This window comes from Actinia tenebrosa, unplaced genomic scaffold, assembly GCF_029948245.1.
Source record: "Actinia tenebrosa isolate PJP-AT-01 unplaced genomic scaffold, QUT_ActTen_1.0 PGA_scaffold0__85_contigs__length_37466705, whole genome shotgun sequence".
In the NCBI taxonomy this organism is placed as follows: Eukaryota; Metazoa; Cnidaria; class Anthozoa; order Actiniaria; family Actiniidae; genus Actinia; species Actinia tenebrosa.
The window spans coordinates 30649158-30672254 of record NW_028292569.1 but is presented as its reverse complement, the minus strand read 5'-3'; the positions used below and the strand labels follow the sequence as shown (position 1 = coordinate 30672254).

At 36.3% G+C, this 23097-nt stretch overlaps 3 protein-coding genes across 7 annotated transcripts in view; 2 read left to right on the top strand and 1 right to left on the bottom strand.

Annotated features, from left to right (window-relative positions):
• LOC116301877 (bifunctional 3'-phosphoadenosine 5'-phosphosulfate synthase) overlaps positions 1 to 8481 on the top strand; it is a 19981-nt gene extending 11500 nt beyond the window's left edge. For 3 of the 4 annotated variants that reach the window (XM_089040286.1, XM_089040296.1, XM_089040291.1), the window contains exons 6-12: positions 676 to 789; positions 1175 to 1286; positions 1551 to 1756; positions 2404 to 2601; positions 3218 to 3424; positions 6525 to 6653; positions 6980 to 8481. In XM_089040286.1, coding sequence (XP_088896412.1) covers positions 676 to 789; positions 1175 to 1286; positions 1551 to 1756; positions 2404 to 2601; positions 3218 to 3424; positions 6525 to 6653; positions 6980 to 7219 — 1206 coding nt within the window. In that variant the 3' untranslated portion in view covers positions 7220 to 8481. Of the gene's footprint in view, positions 1 to 675; positions 790 to 1174; positions 1287 to 1550; positions 1757 to 2403; positions 2602 to 3217; positions 3425 to 5836; positions 5922 to 6524; positions 6654 to 6979 lie in introns of those variants that run through there. The other variant, XM_089040302.1, reaches the window with a different exon arrangement.
• A 106-nt stretch (positions 8482 to 8587) lies between these two features.
• Positions 8588 to 10256, bottom strand: LOC116301884 (glutathione peroxidase-like). 2 transcript variants are annotated; one of them, XM_089040308.1, is made up of 2 exons: positions 9674 to 10256; positions 8588 to 9247 (listed from the first exon to the last, which is right to left on the bottom strand). In XM_089040308.1, exons 1-2 carry the CDS (start codon positions 10148 to 10150, stop codon positions 8999 to 9001), a joined length of 726 nt encoding a protein of 241 aa, XP_088896434.1. In that variant the 5' UTR covers positions 10151 to 10256; the 3' UTR covers positions 8588 to 8998. The 2 variants fall into 2 exon arrangements, with proteins under 2 accessions (XP_088896434.1, XP_088896436.1); XM_089040310.1 differs by having other exon boundaries at positions 9674 to 10058.
• Positions 10257 to 11488: 1232 nt separating this feature from the next.
• On the top strand, positions 11489 to 23074 carry LOC116301832 (leucine-rich repeat protein soc-2 homolog). The gene is made up of 21 exons (XM_031710969.2): positions 11489 to 11656; positions 11788 to 12030; positions 12172 to 12240; positions 13654 to 13683; positions 13875 to 13998; positions 15691 to 15752; positions 16162 to 16257; positions 16541 to 16598; positions 16742 to 16804; positions 17178 to 17286; positions 17636 to 17729; positions 18140 to 18244; positions 18641 to 18709; positions 18995 to 19040; positions 19385 to 19450; positions 19783 to 19841; positions 20017 to 20104; positions 20258 to 20327; positions 20415 to 20482; positions 20699 to 20868; positions 21050 to 23074. The coding sequence occupies exons 2-21, from the start codon at positions 11809 to 11811 to the stop codon at positions 21113 to 21115; spliced, it is 1734 nt and encodes a 577-aa protein (XP_031566829.1). The 5' UTR covers positions 11489 to 11656; positions 11788 to 11808; the 3' UTR covers positions 21116 to 23074.
• The last annotated feature ends 23 nt before the right edge of the window (positions 23075 to 23097 follow it).

Here is a 23097-nt window from a genome sequence, read left to right as displayed (position 1 = left end):
CAATGATAGGAGGCACAACAATAGGGTATCTTTCCCCTGGGAAACAAGTTTCAAGTTTATTTTACAAAAGAGTATTATATTTACACAATTTATCACCCTCCCGCAAATAGCACTAGACTAATCTAGGCGGGAGGCGATATATTACATTAAACAAATATTTGAAGATTTACAAATAAATAAGAAGATGAATAAATGAAAAACTAACAGTTTAATTACAATAAAGAAACGAAAAGGGAAAAAAAGAGAAAAAGGAAAAATGATACTAACCAATGATTGAAGATCAAGAAATAATAGTTTATAAATAGCCGACTCAGTATGAGACGTTCAAAGTATGATCTAGTCTGTCTACAATAGTGGAAGTGTCAACATAGCTATCTTCTCTTAGGAGAAAATCAGATAGTGTTTTACGTAATGTAAGCTTAAACTTCTTTTTTTATTTACGCAAATCGCTAGGTATCTTATTCCAGCTCCAGATCTTGAAAATGAATTATTTCACGTGTAAATCAGATTAGACCAGATTTAATTGTTCCTGCCTCTTGTCATGGCTGCCATCACGTGATGGTGCAAAGCCTCTATAGTTCTCCGGTTGCACATATTTCAGAATATCTAAATTGGATTCCCTTTGATTTTGTACGTATTGTGATAACTGATGTTATTTTTCCATGGTCTATTCAGAATATATTACCAGATTCTATCGCCAATGGAGTCAAAGAACTTTTCGTAGCACCTAATAAAGTAGAACAAGCGAAACAAGAGGCCTCTTCACTACCAAAGTTGTCTATTACCAAGGTAACTTTTCCCGTGACATGAATTTGTTTGATGTGTTGTTCTCTCCCTCGAACCGCGAGGGTTTTTATCGGGGTTCTCCGGTAATCCTCTCTCCGTAAAAATCACCACGAGAGCTGAAAGCTAAATAAGGGGGTTCTACTATTAAGCGAACACCTTTGAGACCTTGTCTGGCGTCCCTTTAACAGATGGTGTCCCGCGTTGAATAGAGGTCTGTTTTAACAATAAATAGGGGAAAGAAAGCTTGCGACCGTGCGACTACAGCTATCACTGTATTGAATGTAGTATGTAGTTGAAAACGCGGCATAACAGGCTCTCAGCTTAAACTCTGGAATATTGTTCTGAATAAGCTATAAATGTAAACTCTGGGTAATTTTTACCATTCCAGCTCGATCTACAGTGGGTGCAAGTGTTAGCAGAAGGCTGGGCCACACCCTTGTCTGGGTTCATGAGAGAAGAAGATTTCCTTCAATGTCAGCACTTTGATGCCTTGCTTAAAGGTAATCATCAAATATCAGTAGTTTGCCTTTAGGCTCCGTGATTGGATTGGTCGAGAGTACCATGAATGGCTTCCTTGTGGTTTGATGGCGTGTCTTTGTGCTTCCTGATTGGTTGAGAGTGGAAGCCATTTAAGAGTTAAGGCACCATAAATAACTTCTGTTTGATTGGATGGTGTGTGTTTCTGTATTCCTGATTGGTCGAGAATTAAACCCATACCACAGGCATCCCATTACCGTCTCATTCGTCTTTTTCATATTTTTCAGCTTCTGTATCAAATCAGTCTATTCCTATAGTACTACCTCTTTCCACTGAAGATAAGCAAAGACTAGAAGGTTGTTCTGCTTATACCCTTACATACGAGGGTAAAGACATAGCCATAGTAAGAAAACCTGACTTCTACGAGCATCGAAAAGAAGAAAGGTCTGCTAGACAATGGGGTACATCCAGCAGTAAACACCCTTACATCAAGGTAAATTACTGAAGAAATAGTGAACACGTGCTGGTCGTGACCCTGCAAGGCATACGCTAGACCAATCACATTGTGCGTGTATTTACTGTCCATCCAATCAAATACCCAGAACACGGCATAAACACAGCGCGGTCACGCCAAGGTCACGGCACTTTTAGACCAATCATATTGTGCGTGACTGAAAAATCAGCCAATTAAAATTCTAGAAAGTATCACGGTCACGTTACGTCACGCTTACGGCACTTAGCTTTTCACAGTCATACGAAAACTGCACTATACGAAAACTGCTCAAATAAGCACGCTGGGGTCAGCAGGGCACCGAGAAAATTGTTAGGAGAAGCACGACGCCTACTCAATAATAAAATAAGTACGCAAGTGCTCTGCCAGTCTTAAAGTGTTTTAGTTTATTACTGCACTGAGCACAGGAAGGAAGTTTTGATCTTTTTCAATAAATACAAATTTACATTACACACTCTTTTGGATATGAATGACGAAATAGAAAGTGCGCCGGCGCGCGTGCTGCGTACTCTCAGCACGTCCCACAACTAATCAAAAAGCGGATATTTATAATAGATATTTTAAGACGACTCCCTTGTGTTAGGTATATCAGACGGTTAATTAATGTATGGATTTTGTTAATGATATAGATGGTCATGGAGTCAGGTGATTGGTTGTCTGGTGGTGACCTAGAGGTCTTTGAGAGAATACGCTGGAATGATGGACTAGATGAGTACCGCTTGACACCCAAGGAGTTGAGAGCTGAGTTCAAACGAAGAGGTTCTGATGCTGTGTTTGCGTTTCAACTTAGAAACCCTATACATAATGGACATGCTCTACTCATGCAGGTAGATACAAATCCTTCTTTTTATTTTTATCGTCATCATCATAATCGTCACTATCATCACCATCACCATTATTAACACCATCTCATTTATCAACACCATCATCATCTATCATCACCATCAATAACACCATCTTCACCAACACCACCAACATCACCGCCATCTTCAACATCATTTATCATCACCATCATCATCTATCATCACCATCAATAACACCATCTTCACCAACACCACCAACATCACCATCTTCAACATCATTTATCATCACCATCAATAACACCATCTTCACCAACACCACCAACATCACCATCTTCAACATCATTTATCATCACCATCATCATCTATCATCACCATCAATAACACCATCTTCACCAATACCACCAACATCACCGCCGTCTTCAACATCATTTATCATCACCACCATCATCTATCATCACCATCAATAACACCATCTTCACCAACACCACCAACATCACCGCCGTCTTCAACATCATTTATCATCACCATCATCATCTATCATCACCATCAATAACACCATCTTCACCAACACCACCAACATCACCGCCATCTTCAACATCATTATTCGTTGATTCCTCATCATTTCTAATCTCTCTTCAAGGACACTCACATGAAGCTGTTAAATCGAGGCTTCAAGAAGCCAGTCCTGTTGCTTCATCCCCTTGGTGGGTGGACGAAGGATGACGATGTACCTCTAGCGATACGAATAAGACAACATCACGCTGTTTTACAAGAGAAAGTTTTAGATCCTGAAAACACCGTACTAGCTATTTTTCCTTCACCGATGATGTATGCTGGCCCTACTGAGGTTAGTCATTTAGTCATACATTCATAATTAGCATTAAAATGGCTTTCCCAGCAATAGTACGATCGAAAGTCGCTTTCCTGGCCACAGTTTTTCATTTCACCATAACTTTCCCAGCTCCATTTCGCATTTAGATGGTTCTTTTTTCGGTCATTGCCCTGGAATAACCTGGGTAAAAATAGAACAATGAATAAGAAAATAACTTGAGTCAAAATCGAATAGAATAAATGATGGAATATCTTGGGTCAAAATCGAATAGAATAAATGATCGAATAACTTGGGTGAAAATCGAATAGAATAAATGATCGAATAACTTGGGTGAAAATCGAATAGAATAAATGATCGAATAACTTGGGTCAAAATCGAATAGAATACATGATCGAATAACTTGGGTCAAAATCGAATAGAATAAATGATCGAATAACTTGGGTCAAAATCGAACAGAATAAATGATCGAATAACTTGGGTCAAAATCGAATAGAATAAATGATCGAATAACTTGGGTCAAAATCGAACAGAATAAATGATCGAATAACTTGGGTCAAAATCGAATAGAATAAATGATCGAATAACTTGGGTCAAAATCGAATAGAATAAATGATCGAATAACTTGGGTCAAAATCGAATAGAATAAATGACCGAATAACTTGGGTCAAAATCGAATAGAATAAATGATCGAATAACCTTGGGTCAAAATCGAACAGAATAAATGATCGAATAACTTGGGTCAAAATCGAATAGAATAAATGATCGAATAACTTGGGTCAAAATCGAATAGAATAAATGATCGAATAACCTGGGTCAAAATCGAACAGAATAAATGATCGAATAACTTGGTTCAAAATCGAATAGAATAAATGATCGAATAACTTGGGTCAAAATCGAATAGAATAAATGATCGAATAACTTGGGTCAAAATCGAATAGAATAAATGATCGAATAACCTGGGTCAAAATCGAATAGAATAAATGATCGAATAACTTGGGTCAAAATCGAATAGAATAAATGATCGAATAACTTGGGTCAAAATCGAATAGAATAAATGATCGAATAACTTGGGTCAAAATCGAATAGAATAAATGATCGAACTAATGTAGTTATTTCGAACATATGGATATCCATAAAAGTAATATAACAAGACCCTATGGCGAGGGTACACTGGGATACCTGGAAGAAGGGGGGGGGGGGGGGGGGCTGTGAGGGCTGTGCACTGTTTTCAACGTGCATGGAGTATTTATTGGGTTAATGTTTTCAAAAATACTTATCAAGTAGAACTGATAAAAAACTCATTCTGGAACTCCAATTCCAGTTCTGGTACTTATTTTGGCATACGTGATTAGATTATTGTACGATCATGTTTCATAAACATACACATTCGCACGGGAATTGTATAGCTCGCTTTCAAATCAAAATGCTTAATTTAAAGCGTAAATACATATAACATAAAATCATACGATAAAACCTGGAAATTCAGTGTAAAAAAACGCTTACGTTCCGTACAATCCAGCCAAGCGAAGTCCAGTCTATTCCATCTCTGCACGGTTCCGGATTTTCCAAAATTAAAAAACACTCAAAATTCGGACATTCAGAAGAGGAAAACAAGTTTTATCAGTTGGACATGTTTTTGCTATACATTAAAATTATCCATGGCCTTTCAAAACGTGAAAATTCAAAAAAAATTTTTTTGGGAGATTTAAGTTTCAATGACTGACCTAGGTCCAGTCACTTTCAATCCATTTCGGTCACAACCAATCTATTCCTGTCACATCGAAGTAATATACAATTTATCTCAATAATGGAGTAAAAATAGACGTAAAAATCTGTAACGATTCACATAGTCACTTATAGACACATGATGTATACAGTCCTTTGAAAAACGTTTGTCGCTGACAGTACTTCATCCAGAACCACGATCCAAAACATTAAAAGATATTTTGCATTTATTCTTATTATTATTATTACTATTATTATTATTATTTTGCGAAATTTCAGAATAGAATCAATAGTAATTTTTAATAAAATAAAAATCGTGAGATAAAAGCTGCAAATTTGGCGTTAAAAAGCGTCTACGTTCCGTACAATCCAGCCAACCGAAGTCCAGTTCATTCCATCCATGTTCGGTTCCGGATTTTCCAAAAATAAAAAACACTCAAAATTCAAGCATTTAGAAGAGGAAAACAAGTTTTAGAAGTTGTGCATGTTTATGCTATACATTAAGATTATGCATGGCCTTTCAAAACGTGAAAATTCAAGAAAAACGTTTTTTGGTGATTTAAGTTCCAGTCAAAGACCGAGGTCTAGTCACTTGCAATCCTTTTCAGTCACAACCAATCCAATCCAGTCACATCCAAGTAATATCCAATTTATCTCAATAATGAAGTAAAAATAGACGTAAAAATCTGTTACAATCCACAGAGTCACCAATAGACACATGATGTATACAGTGCTTTGAAAAACCTTTGCCGCTGACCGGCTTCACAGGACGGCAACCAGTGCCACGATCTAAAACATTAAAAAAACATTTTGCATTTTCTTTTTTCTTTTTTTTTTTTTTTTTGCGAAATTTCAGTATAGAATCAATAGTTATTTATGATTAAATAAGAATCATAAGATAAAGGCTGCAAATTCGGCGTTAAAAAATGTCTACGTTCCGTACAATCCAGCCAAGCGAAGTCCAGTCCATTCCATCCATGTCCGGTTCCTGATTTTCCAAAGTTAAAAAAACACTCAAAATTCTAGCTTTTAGAAGAGTTGAACAAGTTTTAGAAGTTGGGCATGTTTTTCCTATACATTAAAGTTATCCATGGCCTTTCAAAAAGTAAAAAAAATATCTTTTTTGTCACATCCAAATAACATCCAATTTATTTAGAAAATTAGTATCCAAAATGGAATAGAATAAATGAACAAACGACTTGGGTCAAAATCGAACGGTTGATAATAAACTTAAGTGAATGTTCTTTTTCCTCTGATATATTATAACATAGGAGAGGTTTCTTTTTATGCTCGTGACAATCATTCATTCAAACATTAACTCTCATAAAGTTCAATCTATTTTTCTTATGCATTTTTTTCCGACTAAATATTTTTGTTTTTGTACGTGTAGGTACAGTGGCACGCCAAGGCCCGGGTGGCAGCAGGGGTTAATTTTTATATCGTAGGGCGGGACCCTGCAGGAATGCCCCACCCAGAGCATCCTGATCAAAACCTTTATCATCCAAGTCACGGCAGAAAGGTAAAGAAACAAGATATCATGTATATATATAACGATAGATTATATCAAGAAGAACTTATTAAACCAATCAGAACTGGCGATCACATCAATAGGTCATCGTCACCTCACCCTCTCCTCAGCAATAGAATGAATGGCACAGAGTGAATAACCTTCCCTCACACCCCATCTTATATACCCATGAGCCCTTGATTATACCCAGGCCCTTGACTCGTGCCGGCAGAATATCAATTTCTGACTTCTCGATTCAGTTGTTGAGCCGTCAGAAATTACATTTCTTGTGGACCAATCAGAGCTCTCGTTATATGATAACCCATGCTTTTTTTTAGGTACTCACAATGGCCCCAGGCCTCACTCAACTCGAGATAGTACCATTCCGTGTAGCAGCGTACAATACGCGCAAACACAAGATGGATTTCTTTGATCCCGACCACAAGGAAGACTTTGATTTTATATCTGGTACGCGCATGCGTGGTTTAGCTCGTGCAGGAGAAGACCCTCCTGATGGCTTTATGGCTCCCATGGCTTGGAAGATTTTGTCAGAATATTATCAATCCATACGCAATTAACGTTAATCTAATGTTAATGAAATGCACTACAGTCAATTCAAAAAACGTTGTCGTCGACCAACCTAAGCCTACGCGACTGGGACCGAAAGGAACTCTGGGTAGCAATCATTGAAGCCGAGTTGACTCCATAATTTTATCTGACTAGTTATGCCTGGTTTACAGCACGAACCTTCGTAGGCGAGCGGGAGGTGTTGAAGGAGACGTCTTTTTAATGCCTTCATATTTTCGAAATTGTGAACTGAATCATACCTACTTTGTTTTTCTTTCCCTAAACCCAAAGACATGCATTTAATGGATTGTTTCTCGCCATTATTATCTTATTACTAGCGGGAACAATTAATTCAGAACGAATATTTAACCGCTTCAGTGATTTTTACCCATATTCCTTTCGGTCCAGTCGCGTAGGCTTGAGCCGGTCGACGACAACGTTTTTTGAATTGACTGTATAATGATGGCGTCAATTTACCACCACTACCAAAATGCTTCATGAATTTTCTTCATATTCAAATTTGTATTTCCTCATGAGAATAGTAAGACAATTGGTGCTAATTAACTGAACGGAAAAAGTGTGCAAGGTATTCTGGTAGTAGGTAGTAAATAACACTATAGGGACATATTGCTAATAGTAATGATTAGTAGGTCGAATCTGCGATACAGGTATACAGCAGTTTCCCCATGAGAATACTTGACATTATTTTCTTTTTAACAATTTTGGGAAGTTATCAATTACTATTTCAATATCGTATTATCGTTGAAAGGTTTCTTTACATAACGATGAAAAGCGATACAACTATGAGTTGGACAATCTTAAGGATAAGGTTTCTCAAAAAGAGAAAAAGTATACCTCGGCAATGAATTCGCCTGAGAAACGATAACTTATATTCTCTCTAATACGGGTTATATTTTATCTTATTTTATGAAATGCATGGGGTATTACAATTATGTAATTTATCATTATTGTTTTGATTCATTTTAATGATTTTATAAGGGTATTTGGAATCATTTTATTTTGGTGCAGAATTGATATTTTTATTGTTTTCACATGTTTTAATGTGAAAATTAGGAATATATCTCAGTGGTTAAATAAAAACTGTTACAGAAAGCTTGTAAATTACAAATGGGTGGGACGGTTATTGGGCTTCAAACGAAAGATCAGTTCTATTTAAAAAAACATACTTTTTGTCTTTCTGGCAAGATTTTTTGTCCAAAATTCTAATTGTTTCAAATGGAAGTCAAATCATTAAAGAACATTTTTCGCTTTATTTTTATTTTAGCGTTTTTTGTGAACAGTTAGACACGGAAATACGTCACAACTTAAAAGCTCTATGACGTAGTTACAGGTGTGGGACTTCCGGTCAAACAAACGCATTTTTGATGCAAAGTGGTTTATTGTACACATGACTTACAGCAAGAAGCATTTAAATGGCTTTCTAACATCTTTGATTGACAGTCAGTAGCAGTTGAGAGGAGTGATTCTCTTCTAACTGGTTGAATGTATTGAAGACCAGAGAGAAGTTACACTCAAAACATCAGACACTGTTCTACCGACATGTGCGGTTTACGAACAGCTCGTCATGGACTCAACTGAATCAACTGACAACGCAATTAAAGAAATCAAAAACCATTATTACTACTTCTGGTATTACAAACTTCATTTGACTCTGCCGACAAAAAAATTTTCGTAGACATCCATTTTTCATTAAAAAATTGTTGGAATTTTACTTTCACGTGACGTCATATGGTCGCCATATTGCAAAAACGCGATTACGTCAACCGAAATTAATACCAATATAACTGATCATTAAGAAGGTCTTCAACATTTAAAGACCTTTTACACTTTGATATCAAGAGTTTAATGTCTTGTGTTAATTCTTTTGGTTGCACGGGTGATGAGTAGCGTCGGTAAGGCTGTCCCGTGTGGTCAATAAGAAACTTCTCAAAGTTCCAGCTGATGTCGTTGTTACGGACTGGTGACCAGGAAATGGATTTCAGATCATCGATGTAGCCATCTGGAGATGGACAGCGGCTCTGAAAAACAAAATTTTTCGATTATAAAAAGGTATTTTCAATGGATGCGAAGAAGTAGTTTACATACAGTTATATGAAAGCTCTTAAACCATATTCTCTTAAACCATATTTCCATGGATGGATGGATGGATGGATGGATGGATGGATGGACGGATGGATGGATGGATGGATGGATGGTTGGATGGATGGATGGATGGGTGGTTGGGTGGATGGATGGATGGGTGGATGGATGGATGGATGGATGGATGGATGGATGGGTGGGTGGGTGGGTGGATGGATGTGTGGAGGGAGGGAGGGAGGGAGGGAGGGAGGGATGGATGGATGGATGGATGGATAAGCTTTAATTTATGCGGGTGATAGCTTAACATTCCGTCGATCATAACAGATTCGCCAATTTATAAGAACCATGGTGCTACATACACTTACTTTAAGATAAGTAAATATCTCATCCTGTTCTTCGCCATTGACATCTCTCTTCTCCACCAGAGGAAAGTTGGGCGTGTATCCATTTCCTGGTCTCACGTACTTCAAACCGTTCATAATCTCGTATTCATTCTTTCCTGGTTCTTGAAGTCCAAACTGATTACACGGAAAACCAATAATCTCTAACGGACAATGTCCAGTAGAATTATACTTATCTTTCAATACATTCAGTTGTAGGTATTGCATAGTGTACATTCAAAATGTAGCGGAATTGAACGCCAGTACAACCTTGTTTCTATATTGAGCCAAATCAACTGTGCTGCCATTTAAGAACTTTGTTTTGAAGCCATGAAACGAGCCAGTGTTTGGATTATTGATGCAAGTAATGTTTGATTTGTTGGGATTTCCTGAAGAAACCAAACACCAACAACACAAGAATGAAAGGAGAGAGATTCCCCTAGAAATAGGCGAAAGGACCATTTTCCTCCTGTCCTTAGTACGATGGACAAAAGAAGAAGAAAACGATCCTTTTCTAGTAGCAATCAATTCACTTACAGAACCTTAGTCCATTATAACAGGTCCCAGTCATGGTGCACGTACGGTACCAGACGAACTAACCAATCAGATTCAAGTATTTGCTCAATATTTACCTTGCTTGTACGCCATAAGATCATCATAAAGGAAAAAAATGAAAATAATTTAAGAAAGAAATAATGATAAAAAGATGTCTCCTCGAAGTATTAAGCTAAGTAATCAGTAGGCATTGCTGGCTAGAATGAAAGTTCTCAAAGAAGCCAAATAAAATAATTCGTGACTATAAATAATTCAGTAAGCAATGAATTCCTTCCCTGTCGGTTAAAAAAACAATAGCTGATTGTTTATTAGCAGTGTCACCAGCACTGTTCGCCAGTTTTCCACTCAGGCTTACTGGTGCTATTATATATATATTTAATCTTAAGAATAACCGTAGATTTGCAATGACGAAATTTGAACCCCAAATCAGTGTGTCAACCAATGCACTTTGGATGGATTTTAATCAATTGATATCGTATGTATATCGACTTTAAAGCAGCAGCACCTGTTAGTTAATTAATAACAACGAAGTAATAAGAACAAAAACAATACACTGTTGAGTCTGCAAAACATTATGGGTAATTTTCCGGCCGCCATTTTTTTTTTTTTTTTCTTTTTTTGCTTTCTCTCTCCACTGCCCCTCCCCCTAAGAATAAAAATGTTACCCATGGGATTTTATAGCAGGGTCATTATTGTTGGAAGTTGGACGGACAGAAAGAGTGAATTGAGAAACAGAAGAAAATGGCGGGCGGAAGTTATCCCACACACTTCCCATGTCGCGATCTTCTTCCGAACAACTGCAATTTTTGCTTAATTTCCTTTTTTGCGGCTTAGAAAAGAAACTCGTCTAAGTCGGGGATTATCCCTGAGTTAATTACTAGATGATTTTATTTTTGTTATTTTTGTATGTGTTAACTCAAAGTATATATAGTAATCATAAGCCGAAAAAAATGTGTATTGCTAGTTAGTCCGCCCAATTTCCAGACAGCTATCCTCCGTCGGGTTCTCAAAAGTAGGTAGCTCTTTGTCCAGTGTTACGAATTAACCAGTTAAAATTTAATCCTCTGGTAAAATATTACATATGAAAATTTTTCAGCTGGCTTCAGAGGGGGCAAACTATTGGGAAATCGGATAAATCGGATGGGATGTTCTGTTCGTGTAATCGGTTTATGGCTCGGTAAGTATTCGGTAAGTGTTCGGTAGTAGATCCCAGTCCTCATGTGTGGTGTTCGAAGGGTTTGGAAGGCAGGCAAGGCATGGACATCTGCTCAAAACTCTGTTTATTTGATTTCTGGGACATACAGAAAAATATCCAATCTTTCCGGTATCAACCATTTATGTATTATGAACGGGTTTGAGGCCATTAATATTGTCAACGTAGCTTAGCAAGTTCACTTTGTGCAGATCTACGAGGTTAGACTTGCAGCTTAAAGCAAAAGGTTTACTGGTCGAAGTTTGCTTGTCGTTCATTGACATTTGTGATTTCAACTGCTTAGAGCGCCAGTTGACAGGGAAAAGACACTCTCTATTCGCCTTTTATTTAGCTTATCCAACATACTTTTAGCATGAGAAGGACTAAAGGAAGAACAGACTCTCCAGACGTTAGTTCACCTATTGTTGATGTGGGCGAAGCAACAGGACTAGCTGTAGAAGACAGCCCTTCCACTTCAACTCCAAAAGACAGAAAACACGATCCTGAGATGAAGAAACAAGTTACTATTACAGTTCAACCAGGGGTCAAAGCAAAGCCAGTCAAAAAGAAAAGACCGGCACCCTCCGCCGATCTTGTAAGAATATATTCGTAGCGCTTTATAAGTTTAATAAGAGAAATACTAGCACTTACGATTGATGTGATCTCTCGTTTATGTGTTGTATATAGTGTATGCACAATGTTCCTCTAATACAACAGTCATTTACTTATTCTCCAGGACATCCATAAAGAGATCCAGAAATGTCGGGAAGAAGGGTCGAGTCGGTTGGATCTTAGCAAGGCTGCGGTAAGCTCACTAACTAGCTTGACAGAAATGATATCAATGTTTTGTTCATGAGATTACGATTTATTTACAATCAGTCCCCTGTTTCACACAGTCAAGATTAAAAACACGTTTCTGCCTGATAATTCTCCTTTTTACTTTAATCCTTATGCCATAATATTCAGATCTTACGTTTATATATTGGTGTGACAGACCACGAATTATTTCTGTCAAATGCTTGGCAGCTAAATGTTTTCCAAGGGTTAATCAATTTAAAGCCTAAAATAATATTTTGAGGTTTAAATAATTCATGAATTGTTACTAGTAAAGATATCACTCGAATTGAAGGCTGAACTGATATATTTTAGACATCTAGAATTAAGATTGTCTTAAATTGAGTTCTTTTGCGGTGTAGGAGCAGAGCTATGTTTGTGTATTGCATGTTCGAGTCGTTCCATTTAATACTTTGTCGCGTGATGCTGTTCAATGGTGATTACATGGGCCTTTTTTCGGTTTAGAGAGCAATCTGGCTCTAGTATATGCGGATTATTCGTATTTATAGGATATAAGGATTGTAAGATCCAATATAACTCGTAATATCAAGGAATATTCATGACATCAAAGGGTCTAAATGCGGTTAAACTTCATTCTACCAACAGGACTCATTATTGTGGTTTTAATAAAAAGACTTTTGTATTTTCTTGGACCATTCGTTTTTCAATTTACAAGAAAAATTAATGAAAAAAGGAGCATTTTTCATTGGCTTGTGTGATTAATTTGTTATTGTGTGTGAACGAATTTGCTCAATTGTTACATTAAAAGAGAGAAAAAAAGTCGTAACTTTCAAACTTTAAGGATAAATACTCTATTGTTTATAACATGACAAATCTATGAACAATTCTGTCATAACCAAAACTGAGCAGTATTGATCACCAAGATAGACACAGAGTAATGTAGCATGGATTATTGACTGCACACTCCTAATGATGAAAATTTGACAACTTCATGCAGTGAATTTGAGAAGGGAAGATTTAGGTTCAATGCTAATAATATTTATTCAGATTTTGGGAGTTGATTGCTTTTTTTATTTTTTGCTAAATTACTCTGCAGTTTGCCTTGCCCTTACTTAGATTACTGCAGATAATATTTCAAGGTTCAATAAAACTTTGGTTTTCTTTGATTGACTTGTAAAACAACTAGTTGTCTTCGTGCTTTCACTTTTCCCCAAAAAACAGTAAAACTTAAAAATCTAATATGAATATATTCCTGAAGGTGATGTTTTAGTTCTGTCATAGAGTCTTTGTTTCCTTGGAAGATTTCTGACAGGCAGTTGAATGCTAAAACAATCAATCAAGAATCAGTAACAGAAACAGCTAGTGGATTTAATTTAACGATACATTATCAAAAGGTATTGTTTTTTTTTCTTTTTTATTACAGGTAACTGTTCTCCCCAAGGAACTAAAAGAAGTATGAAATTTTATAGTGTTTTTTTAATTCATGTAATAAATATTCTTTCATTCTTCATTCTTTCTTTGATTTTTTAATTGATTTATATATTCAGGGTGCTTATAATATTTTGTGCAATGTATATCTATTGGAACTATGAGACTGTCGATTGTTCAAATCATTAATGTAACACAAATATTTTTAATCAATAGTTGACTCAGTTGAAGGAGCTTTATCTCTACGGCAACCGTATTGCAACTCTCCCGCAAGAAGTTGGTCTGCTTACCAATCTAGAGACACTTGCACTCAGCGAAAATAATTTAACCACACTGCCAGGTTTGTAGGAATTTATGGTGTAAATTTAATTTAAAACACCTAATATTACCTATAACTCTTTCTAATATAATGGTTCAATATAATACTCCTATTGCGAGGTTACCCAACATATAGTTCTGAAAGATCTAGGCTAGGAATTCAAAGCTTTGGTGAAATAATCTGGTCTGTTCATATAGTTTAATGTGTTAGTTAAGAAGAATGTATTAGGTTGCAAGTGGGAAGGTCTATCCTCTTATATTGTTCTTGACTGCTGGGGAAATTGACTTTGACTTGTGTCGACAACATGGTTGAAGGGAGTAGCCATATGTCTGTGGATTGCTTTAGAGCTGAGCTGTACATCAGTTATGTGTAAAAGCATGACAGGAATGACGGAAGCAAACTGACATATAACTGGCTGGACTCACACGCAATGACTAGTATGAGGAGTCTTTGAATGGATGCATGGTTCTGGGGTTATCATGTTTTACAGCTGCATGTTAATGCCGTTGTATTAAGACCCTCCATATCCTCATACTGCTCTTTGAATTACTTGATTGTCACGATGAATGAAGTAATGACCAGTTGTATAATTCCTGATGTAGTTCAAGAGATTCTTTAACATGGTGTATTATACCATGATATTGGTGTTTTATTGTTTCATATATAGGAATTTTTATATCCAGCGTTTATTTTAGAAGGTCCTGTCATAATATAGCTCAGTAAAGGTTGAATAGGTATTGTTACCCTTTGGCTCTTGCCCTAATCCTCCTAGTGACGCATTTAGTTTTCCAAGTAGTTTCATTCTTGCTTGATTAATATCTATCATATAGCTACAGTATTGATGGTGATATTTTTTCCTTACAGCACTAAGCTTAAGTGTATGTCAGATTTTTAACGTATCCCATCAGTTGTTGTAGCAAGCAGCTTAAAGTCAGCTGATGGGACCTATTTTAATCCATGTGCGCTGCTTGCTGCACGTCTCAATTATATTGTCTACTCACAGAACTCAACTAACATGCTCAGTCTAATGAAGGGTGGATATAAATTAGGGATGATCACCATGGCAAGGCGACCCATATTATCCAATAAACACCACATGGTATACTGGAAAAATATAAATTTGGGACCCCCCCCCCCTCCCCCACCCTCCCAAAAAAACTATCATGGCAATGGATGATATTGTTTGGTATTGGTTAATATCTACTGCCGACAGGAATTAAATGAGCAACTTATATCATCCAATTAAGATCTACATGGTTTGACTACCACACTACTCTCGTCACCAGTATGAACAATCAATGAAGTCCCCCAACACCTTTTGAGGGTCATTTGCAGTCCTCGTACCTTACATCCTTAACATGCAACGATACAAAACTGTCGTACTGTCAGTATGTGCAAACTGCGCATTATGGATAGTATGCACAGCCTATTACCACTGTAGTTCAAGCATACGATGGCTTGTTCATTGCTTGACTGAACCACAAATGTGAATAAAGTTTATAAGATGTGTTATTCTCTCCCTTGCCATGAGAGGTTTTCTCCAGGTTCTCCAGTTTTCCTTTAAAATAATTACCATATGATGTTGGTAATGCATGTGGAGCAAACCTCACAGACAAGCCCATCACAGGGAGTGATGGTTGTAAGAGATACAATTATTCGGAATGAAAATAATTATCTGTTTCTTTATCATATTTTCTTTTGTTTATTCCTCAGATAACCTGGTAAATTTAACAAAGTTAAAAGTTCTTGACTTGAGACACAACAAAATAAAAGAGGTATTTCATGTTAGTTTTATTCTTTATTATATATTTTTAGCAGCTTTGTTGGCCTTCAAATTTCACAATAACAAGATAATTGACAAACATACCAAAGAAAAGAAAAAAAATACAGGGAGAGGGACTGAGAGGGTGGGAGTGAACGGTACCTAGAGTCCAATGCAAGGTACCTCCCCATGTGCTGATATGAAAATTAGCAAAATAATACAGCGTTTCTTAGCAAGAATATTTCTATCCTATCAGTCAAGTAATTATAACTCCTCTGACTCCCTTCTGCTTGTAATATGTAAACGTAATAAATACATAAATGGGGATCATTTTTTATTCAGTGTCGCTACAACTGCAAGTTTAGGCAGAGTAAAATCTAGAAGTCATGGTTGATTGATGATCAATTGTTGTCTCATTTTAGATTCCTAGTGTAACATACAAGCTGACGTCACTCACAACTCTTTATCTCAGATTCAATAGAATTAGCGTCGTAGAACCTGGTATTGGTAACTTACGGGTATGCTATTCTCATTATCAATATCTTATTATAGGGATGTAGCGAGGTCTCAATCATAGGGGGCAATGTACTGTTTTCCCACCAATTCCACAGGAATCCAGCATGAAGTAATTAAATTTTGGTGCCGAAAGCAAAGTTCTAGGAGGGGCATGTCCCCCCCATGACCCCCCTCCCTACGCTAGTGTCTTATTATCATTTATTACAATCTATTAGGTAACTGAGTGCTAAACATGGTTTTCTTCTATCATATCACTGACATCTACATATTTCTTTATAAAAACAGTTACTAGAAAGACTGAGCCTAAGAGAAAACAAAATCAAAGTTCTCCCGTCAGTCATAGGTAAGAACACTGTACTCTATAGACCTTTTTACCTTGGATGTAATGCTTTCTCATTTCAAACCACATGCCATTTCCTTTTTAATATGATTTGGTGTTTTAATTTTATATTTTCATATGAGTTTAATATGCATGTATTTTTACAGGTCAACTTGTTCATCTTGTAACTCTGGATGTCTCTCATAACCACATAGAGCACTTGCCTGCAGGTGAGTTGATAACAATCTGTCTGTTGATGCATCCTGCCATCCTATGTATCCATCTATGCAGCCATTTTACCCATCCTATTCATTTAGTGGAATCAAAGGTGGCATAGTGGTGAGCCTGTGCATTCACTACTCACCTATCCTATATATTTAAATCTATCCATCCCATCCATCCATCTATTTCTCCATGCTATCTACCCTCTCCATATATCTTATCCACCCTTTAATTCTTCCCATCCATCCATCCTGTTCATACATTCTTCTCTCCATTCTTTGGTCCAACCTATGAATCATTTTTCCATCCATACTTCCAGTTGTTTATCCTATACTTCATTTCATTATTTGTGAACTCATACTATTTTCTTTCCACTTCCAGAGATTGGTAACTGTATTCACATGACGTCACTGGACCTACAGCATAATGACATTGCCGAGCTCCCAGATACCATAGGCAACCTCAAGTCCATGTCAAGACTAGGGCTAAGGTATCTATTAATTGTAAACATAAAAGAACTATTGCTTGATATGACATTACTTAATAACTAAGAAAAAGGGTTGACAAATAGAATACTGTCAGATTGTGTTTTCCTCCCTCCGCAAAATCTACACTAAAAATCCACTTAATTCTTATCAAAATACAAAACAACCTCTGGGCTGATCAAAGTCAGGGAACGGCTAGCTCACAGATAGAACCCTCAAACAGCCTCTGGGCTGATCTAAGCCAGGGCACGGCTAACTCACAGATCAAACCCTGAAACAACCTTCCTACTGTATTTCCCGCTCCCCTTTTTTCTTCATTTCATTTTAAAACCATAAGTTTCATTTCTTTTCCAGGTACAACCAGCTGAAGTGCTTACCAGAGTCTCTGGTCAACTGTTCTGGAATTGATGAATTCAACATTGAGGGAAACAATATCTCTACTCTTCCTGTAAGTAAAACGTGGAAGAAGAGAGGGAGGGGCAACAGAATTGCGTTCACCACCTTCCATACATTGGTTCACTGGTCACTCACAAAGCATGCAATTCAGGCTGCAAGGTAGTGTCCAAGGATTATTCAAATTTAGACCTTGCAGGATGGATATATGTGTATGGAAAGTTAGGTTACATTTATGAGTTTTCCAGTTTTTGATCCAGTATTTTTTGTTCTCAAATCAGCACAATGTATGCAGGAATGCTATATCTTTGACTACACACTACAGTAAAGTTCAAACTATTGCTAACTCTAAGCCCAGAGGAAAAATTCTAAATAAGTTTTCAGTTTCAGATTTAGAAGACAGTTTTTAAAGTAATGGTAGCAATATTACTATAATCATGTTTCTGTTGTTTTGTCTGTGTTCAGGAGAAGCTTCTTCCTGCACTCAAGAACCTTACGTCACTGGGGCTATCCAGAAACCACTTTGAAATATTCCCTGGAGGACCACCCAAGCAGTTCTCACAAGTGACAGTAAGACAGATAATGTTTTTAATGTTTGATTAAAAAATTTGGAATGTTCTATACATCAAATTGAACAAATTTTGGCAGGTTAAGTAGGTTAAATCATCAAAGCTAAGACCGAGGGGTATTCTGGGTAGTCGATATCCTGGGTATTTGGAGCGTAATTGCATACAGACACATGCATGAAGGGTGACAAAATGCTTGGTTCAGTAACTTGAATCCACTGTTTGAGAGCTGCAAAACTGCAATATGCATAATTATTAGCCACATTAAATGTTTACCTGAGAACACCCTTCAGTCTTTGCTTGAAAGATTGAACCTTTTCCTCCTGAATTGTTTAATATTCAATTTGGTGTAATCATAAATTAAATGCACATTTAATATGAATTTTCCTATTATTAACAGAGTTTTATCATGGAGCATAACCGTGTACAGAAGATTCCCTTTGGGGTATTCAGTAAAGCAAAATATTTGGTAAGTTGCTATAGCAGCAGTATGATGTACTCTCTTGTACGTGAGAAAAAATAGATACCTTTATTTGAATAGGGTAGGTTATTCAGTATCACATTTAAGGAATATAAAAACTGTTATCCATAGATAACATATTTCCCATGTACCATTGTGGTCTCAGCATCTTTTTTTATGTTTCAAACCCAACATTTTTTTTTGCAATCAAGTATATATGTCTTAAGGTTATAAATACATGCATTAAGTATGATGTTTATATCATATACTTATGTTAAGATTTTATTGTTTTAGGGAAAGTTAAATATGAAAGATAACCAGCTGAGTTCTCTGCCTCTTGGTATGTAATGCACAGAAAACATATTGTTGTATAATCATGTGTTTGGTTATGTTTGTGGATGCTGGATATTAGCAACAACAGCAGCACCAGCAGCATCAACTCTACTAGTACTTAAAAAACAGCAACACAAGCAATCACCAAGATTTGACCACAACTTCCATTTCTGGCTTGACATTATATGATGACTAGCCAAGTCAGAAGGGTGCGACAGGACACCTCTACTAAATCTACTCTAATAAGTGACTTTTCAATAGAAGGGACCAAAGTCTTTGAATCTCATTACCTGTTCTGGCCAAAATGGTTTTCAAGGCACTGACATAACTTTGCTGTTTTAATTTCTATAGATTTTGGAAGCTGGACCAGTCTTGTAGAGCTAAATTTTGCAACCAATCAACTCTCCAAGCTACCAGGTAAGATATACCCATATTGATTAATTCTTTCAGTGTTTATGATATCTACCAACGCCTAGTACTGCTGTTACAAACAGGACTGATGATGATCTCCTCGGAAACGTTTTTGCCACGAGTCTTTCTAGTTGAAGGGGATCATCAGTGGCAGCTTTTACGGAGGGCTGAAGTGAGGGATACATTGCCTTTGCTGTACCCTAAGCTGCTGTGTTTATAATGCTATTTTGCCAATACTACCTCTCCCTAGATCCCCCATTCTTGATAATGGTATATACAGGGTTAATAGCTTGCAAGTACAATTCCCCTATTTTATGATTTTTTTGTGTTTTCAACAGAGGATATCCAGTGGCTTGTCAACCTAGAAGTCTTAATCTTGAGTAATAATTTGTTAAAGGTAAGCCACCCTTCATCTTTAGTGCAAGTGGGAGTGGGTGATAAAATCCTTGGGATGGGGAGGGGGTTGGTTTGAGAGTTGGGTAAATCTAAACTAAGGGGGAGGGGTGGGTGATTAACAGTTTGCTTGTTTGGTAGGATACATAATAATCACTAGTGTCTTGTTTTTCTTGTAGAAACTTCCAAGAGGAATTGGAATGTTAAGGAAACTAAGAGTCTTTGATGCAGAAGAAAACAGATTAGAGTCTCTACCAAATGAAATAGGTACGTTTGGAATTTTTTATTCTCTAAGTTTTCATGTACTAGGTAGATTTTTACCTATACTACAGCTAGCTAATTTGCCATTATATGGTTGAGTTAACGTTGAAAAAAGGAAGAGAGGGGTTTATTCATTAGTCTTTTGCATGTTTCTTACAGAATATCTCAGAAGCCTGGAAAGACTGGTTCTGCAGTCCAATAACCTCACATCTCTACCAAGATCAATAGGGTGAGGAAAACGCTTTCAGACCAGTTTCTCATTCCATTGTTTTATTCATTTGGGGGTTACAATAATAGTATATTTATTCTTTCACAGATATTTAACCAATGTTTCTTATATGAGTGCTGGTGAGAACGAACTAACGACAGTACCTCAAGAAATAGGTGAGAAAATAAAAAAATGTTAACTGGAACCAAGGTTGGCGTTATGGTAGTACACTTGCCTGACTCACCTTTGGGGTCTAGGGTTCAAATCCTGGACTCGGCATCATTTTCTATACTTTCACTGGTTTTCATCTAGAGTTTTCAGGATTTGTTCCTGCAGTTTAAATTTAATCACTTGTTATGTTTTATTTGATATTTATTTCTGTTGATTTTAAGGTAACATGGAGTCTCTTGAACAGCTTTATCTGAATGATAATGAAAACCTACAGTCTCTTCCCTATGAACTAGTCCTGTGTGGATCTCTACAGATCATGAGCATTGAGAATTGTCCACTAAGTACGTTACCAACACAGATAGTTGCTGGTGGTCCTTCGCTAGTAATACAGGTACAGGAAATAACAATATGCTTGCTATGAGCTTGCAATGATAGAGACCTTTTTTAATACCTTGGACAATTATTCAGGTCTCTATCATTGCAAGCTCACCATTCATATTGCTTTAATTGAAAGGCAATTCTGTACTGATTTACAAATGTTTGACATTTCTTTGGTATTTTTGTCATTTCAGTACTTGAGATTACAAGGTCCATACAGTGGTATGGTTGACTCTGAAGTCCCTTCATCAGATGTCTGAACAACTCACCTGCTGTCAAGCCTTCAATACCTCAAATATTTTGCTCATTTTTCTTTTCAGTTGAATATAAAATACACATGATTTTTATAGAAAAAAGAATCTTTATGTCTTAAAAATAGTTTGTGAGATGTTGGTACAATGAACAGAAGTGTTTTTGTATGATAGTGAAGCACAACAGCTGACAGTACAGAGAAGGATTGTTCAGGTCTATTGATTGTGCTTTCCACTTAATTACTTGCCTACTATTTCCACTCAATGTGCAAGTTTTAAATGAATTTTATGCTCAGTTACATACACTGCTTCATATCAAAAACTGAACGCTCATTGATTCCTGACATTCTGTTAGCTTCACCTAAAAACTTCACAAAGATGAAGTCATGATGGTAAGCATGTCTAACATGTTTTGTCTATCATACGACACCACCTCTGTCATAGGTACACAAAGGTAGTTGTGCACTTTATGACCAGGTGTTGGTCAACAATCACCTGACTGTCAGCCATGCATTGATCATGCGTTGGACAAGTGTACACAAGTACACAGTCATTCATTCCAACCATATGCATGAAGGTCGAAGAGCCTGTCAAGCTTTACTCTTAGTTTATTTGTCATTTGTAATAGGAGTGTGTAACACACTTCAATAATTAATATTATTCTATTTCCTAGTGCTATATATTTCAATTTCAAACAAGCAACTCACAATGAGCGCTGGCAAAGTTTAGCGTGCATTTATATTATGTAATATTAAAAAACATTACAAATATATATGTATATAGTGTAGACTGCTTAAATTGAAACATTGAAATGCAATTTAAAGTATGAGATTAGAAATGTTATAAAATTTGATCATTGTAATAGAACTGTGATAATCCTGTTAGAATTAATTTAATATTTTTGAATCTTTGAGCATAGCTGCAGTAATAGACTCCATTTATTTTGGTATGTTTTCTTTTTTTCACACTACCTCTCTTGAGTATTATTTCTTTCTTTACTAGTAAGGCTAAAGCAGATGTGGATGATGTTCAAACCAAAGGTGATGAATAGAAATGGGAAAACTATTAACACCCAAGTGAATTGGGTTTGTTATTTTTAAAAAGCTGTATGGTTTAAACTAACAGAAACATTTCTTAACACTTCTGGGACAATTTACTTGTCCTTCACGTTTCCAGAATTTCATGTTCTTATAATAAGAAAATAATAGTTGTATTTTTGTCCTTCTTGTGGTTGGTAGTCACTGTTTGTTCAATTTACAGCAGTGTATTGATGTGACTCAATATAGATTCTTTCATCTGTAGTGCTGGAAAAGATGTGGCCTGCCATCAACATTTAAAAGAGTTACATAATCAAACAACTATAAAAATAGAAAAAGCTTTTGAGAGAATTACACAACACTATAGAACTTCCATCTAGATTCAGATGTGTGCTTTTAAAAACACATTACTGAAAGTCTGTTATTGTCTTAGACTCTACTTAATATCAAGAAGATCTCCTAACCTTTAGATAAATATAATCATAATTTCTGAGTAACTTCCATCTAGATGTAAATAATGTATTGAGAAAATATATGAACACCCGTACTCGGGAAATCTAGGGTAGCAGTGAAACACAAAATATTAATGTTTGATTGTGTATATAGATACAAAACTACTTCAAGCATGTAAGATCTCTACAGACAGCTGAAGTAATTTGTTTTACATATTTATATTTTCAATCAGCACACTTCAACTTTTAGGTGGATTAATTGTTGAGATATCTTAAAGTTTGTAAATAGACTGTAAACGATGTGTAGTAAATCATAGGTTGATATTTAGATGTTAAATATCATGAAATTTGATTACCTAAGCCCGACAAGTAAATATTTTTTATTTTCTGAAAGTCTTTTGATCCTAGCAAACTTTTCTAATCATTCTTTATTTTGAATAATAATCATGTAAACAAATCAATAAAAACCAATTACTGGATTATCTGTTTGATTATATATGGT

What these genes read in the sequence shown, in the direction of transcription:
- LOC116301884 (XM_089040310.1), bottom strand. Translation starts at nt 9,925, where the DNA reads ATGTACACTATGCAATACCTACAACTGAATGTATTGAAAGATAAGTAT. An exon ending in AGATATTTACTTATCTTAAA is followed by an intron (nt 9,248 to 9,673) that starts GTAAGTGTATGT and finishes TTTGTTTTTCAG; the next exon opens with AGCCGCTGTCCATCTCCAGA.
- LOC116301832 (XM_031710969.2), top strand. Translation starts at nt 11,809, where the DNA reads ATGAGAAGGACTAAAGGAAGAACAGACTCTCCAGACGTTAGTTCACCT. An exon ending in TCTCTACCAAGATCAATAGG is followed by an intron (nt 20,328 to 20,414) that starts GTGAGGAAAACG and finishes ATTCTTTCACAG; the next exon opens with ATATTTAACCAATGTTTCTT. An exon ending in GACAGTACCTCAAGAAATAG is followed by an intron (nt 20,483 to 20,698) that starts GTGAGAAAATAA and finishes GTTGATTTTAAG; the next exon opens with GTAACATGGAGTCTCTTGAA.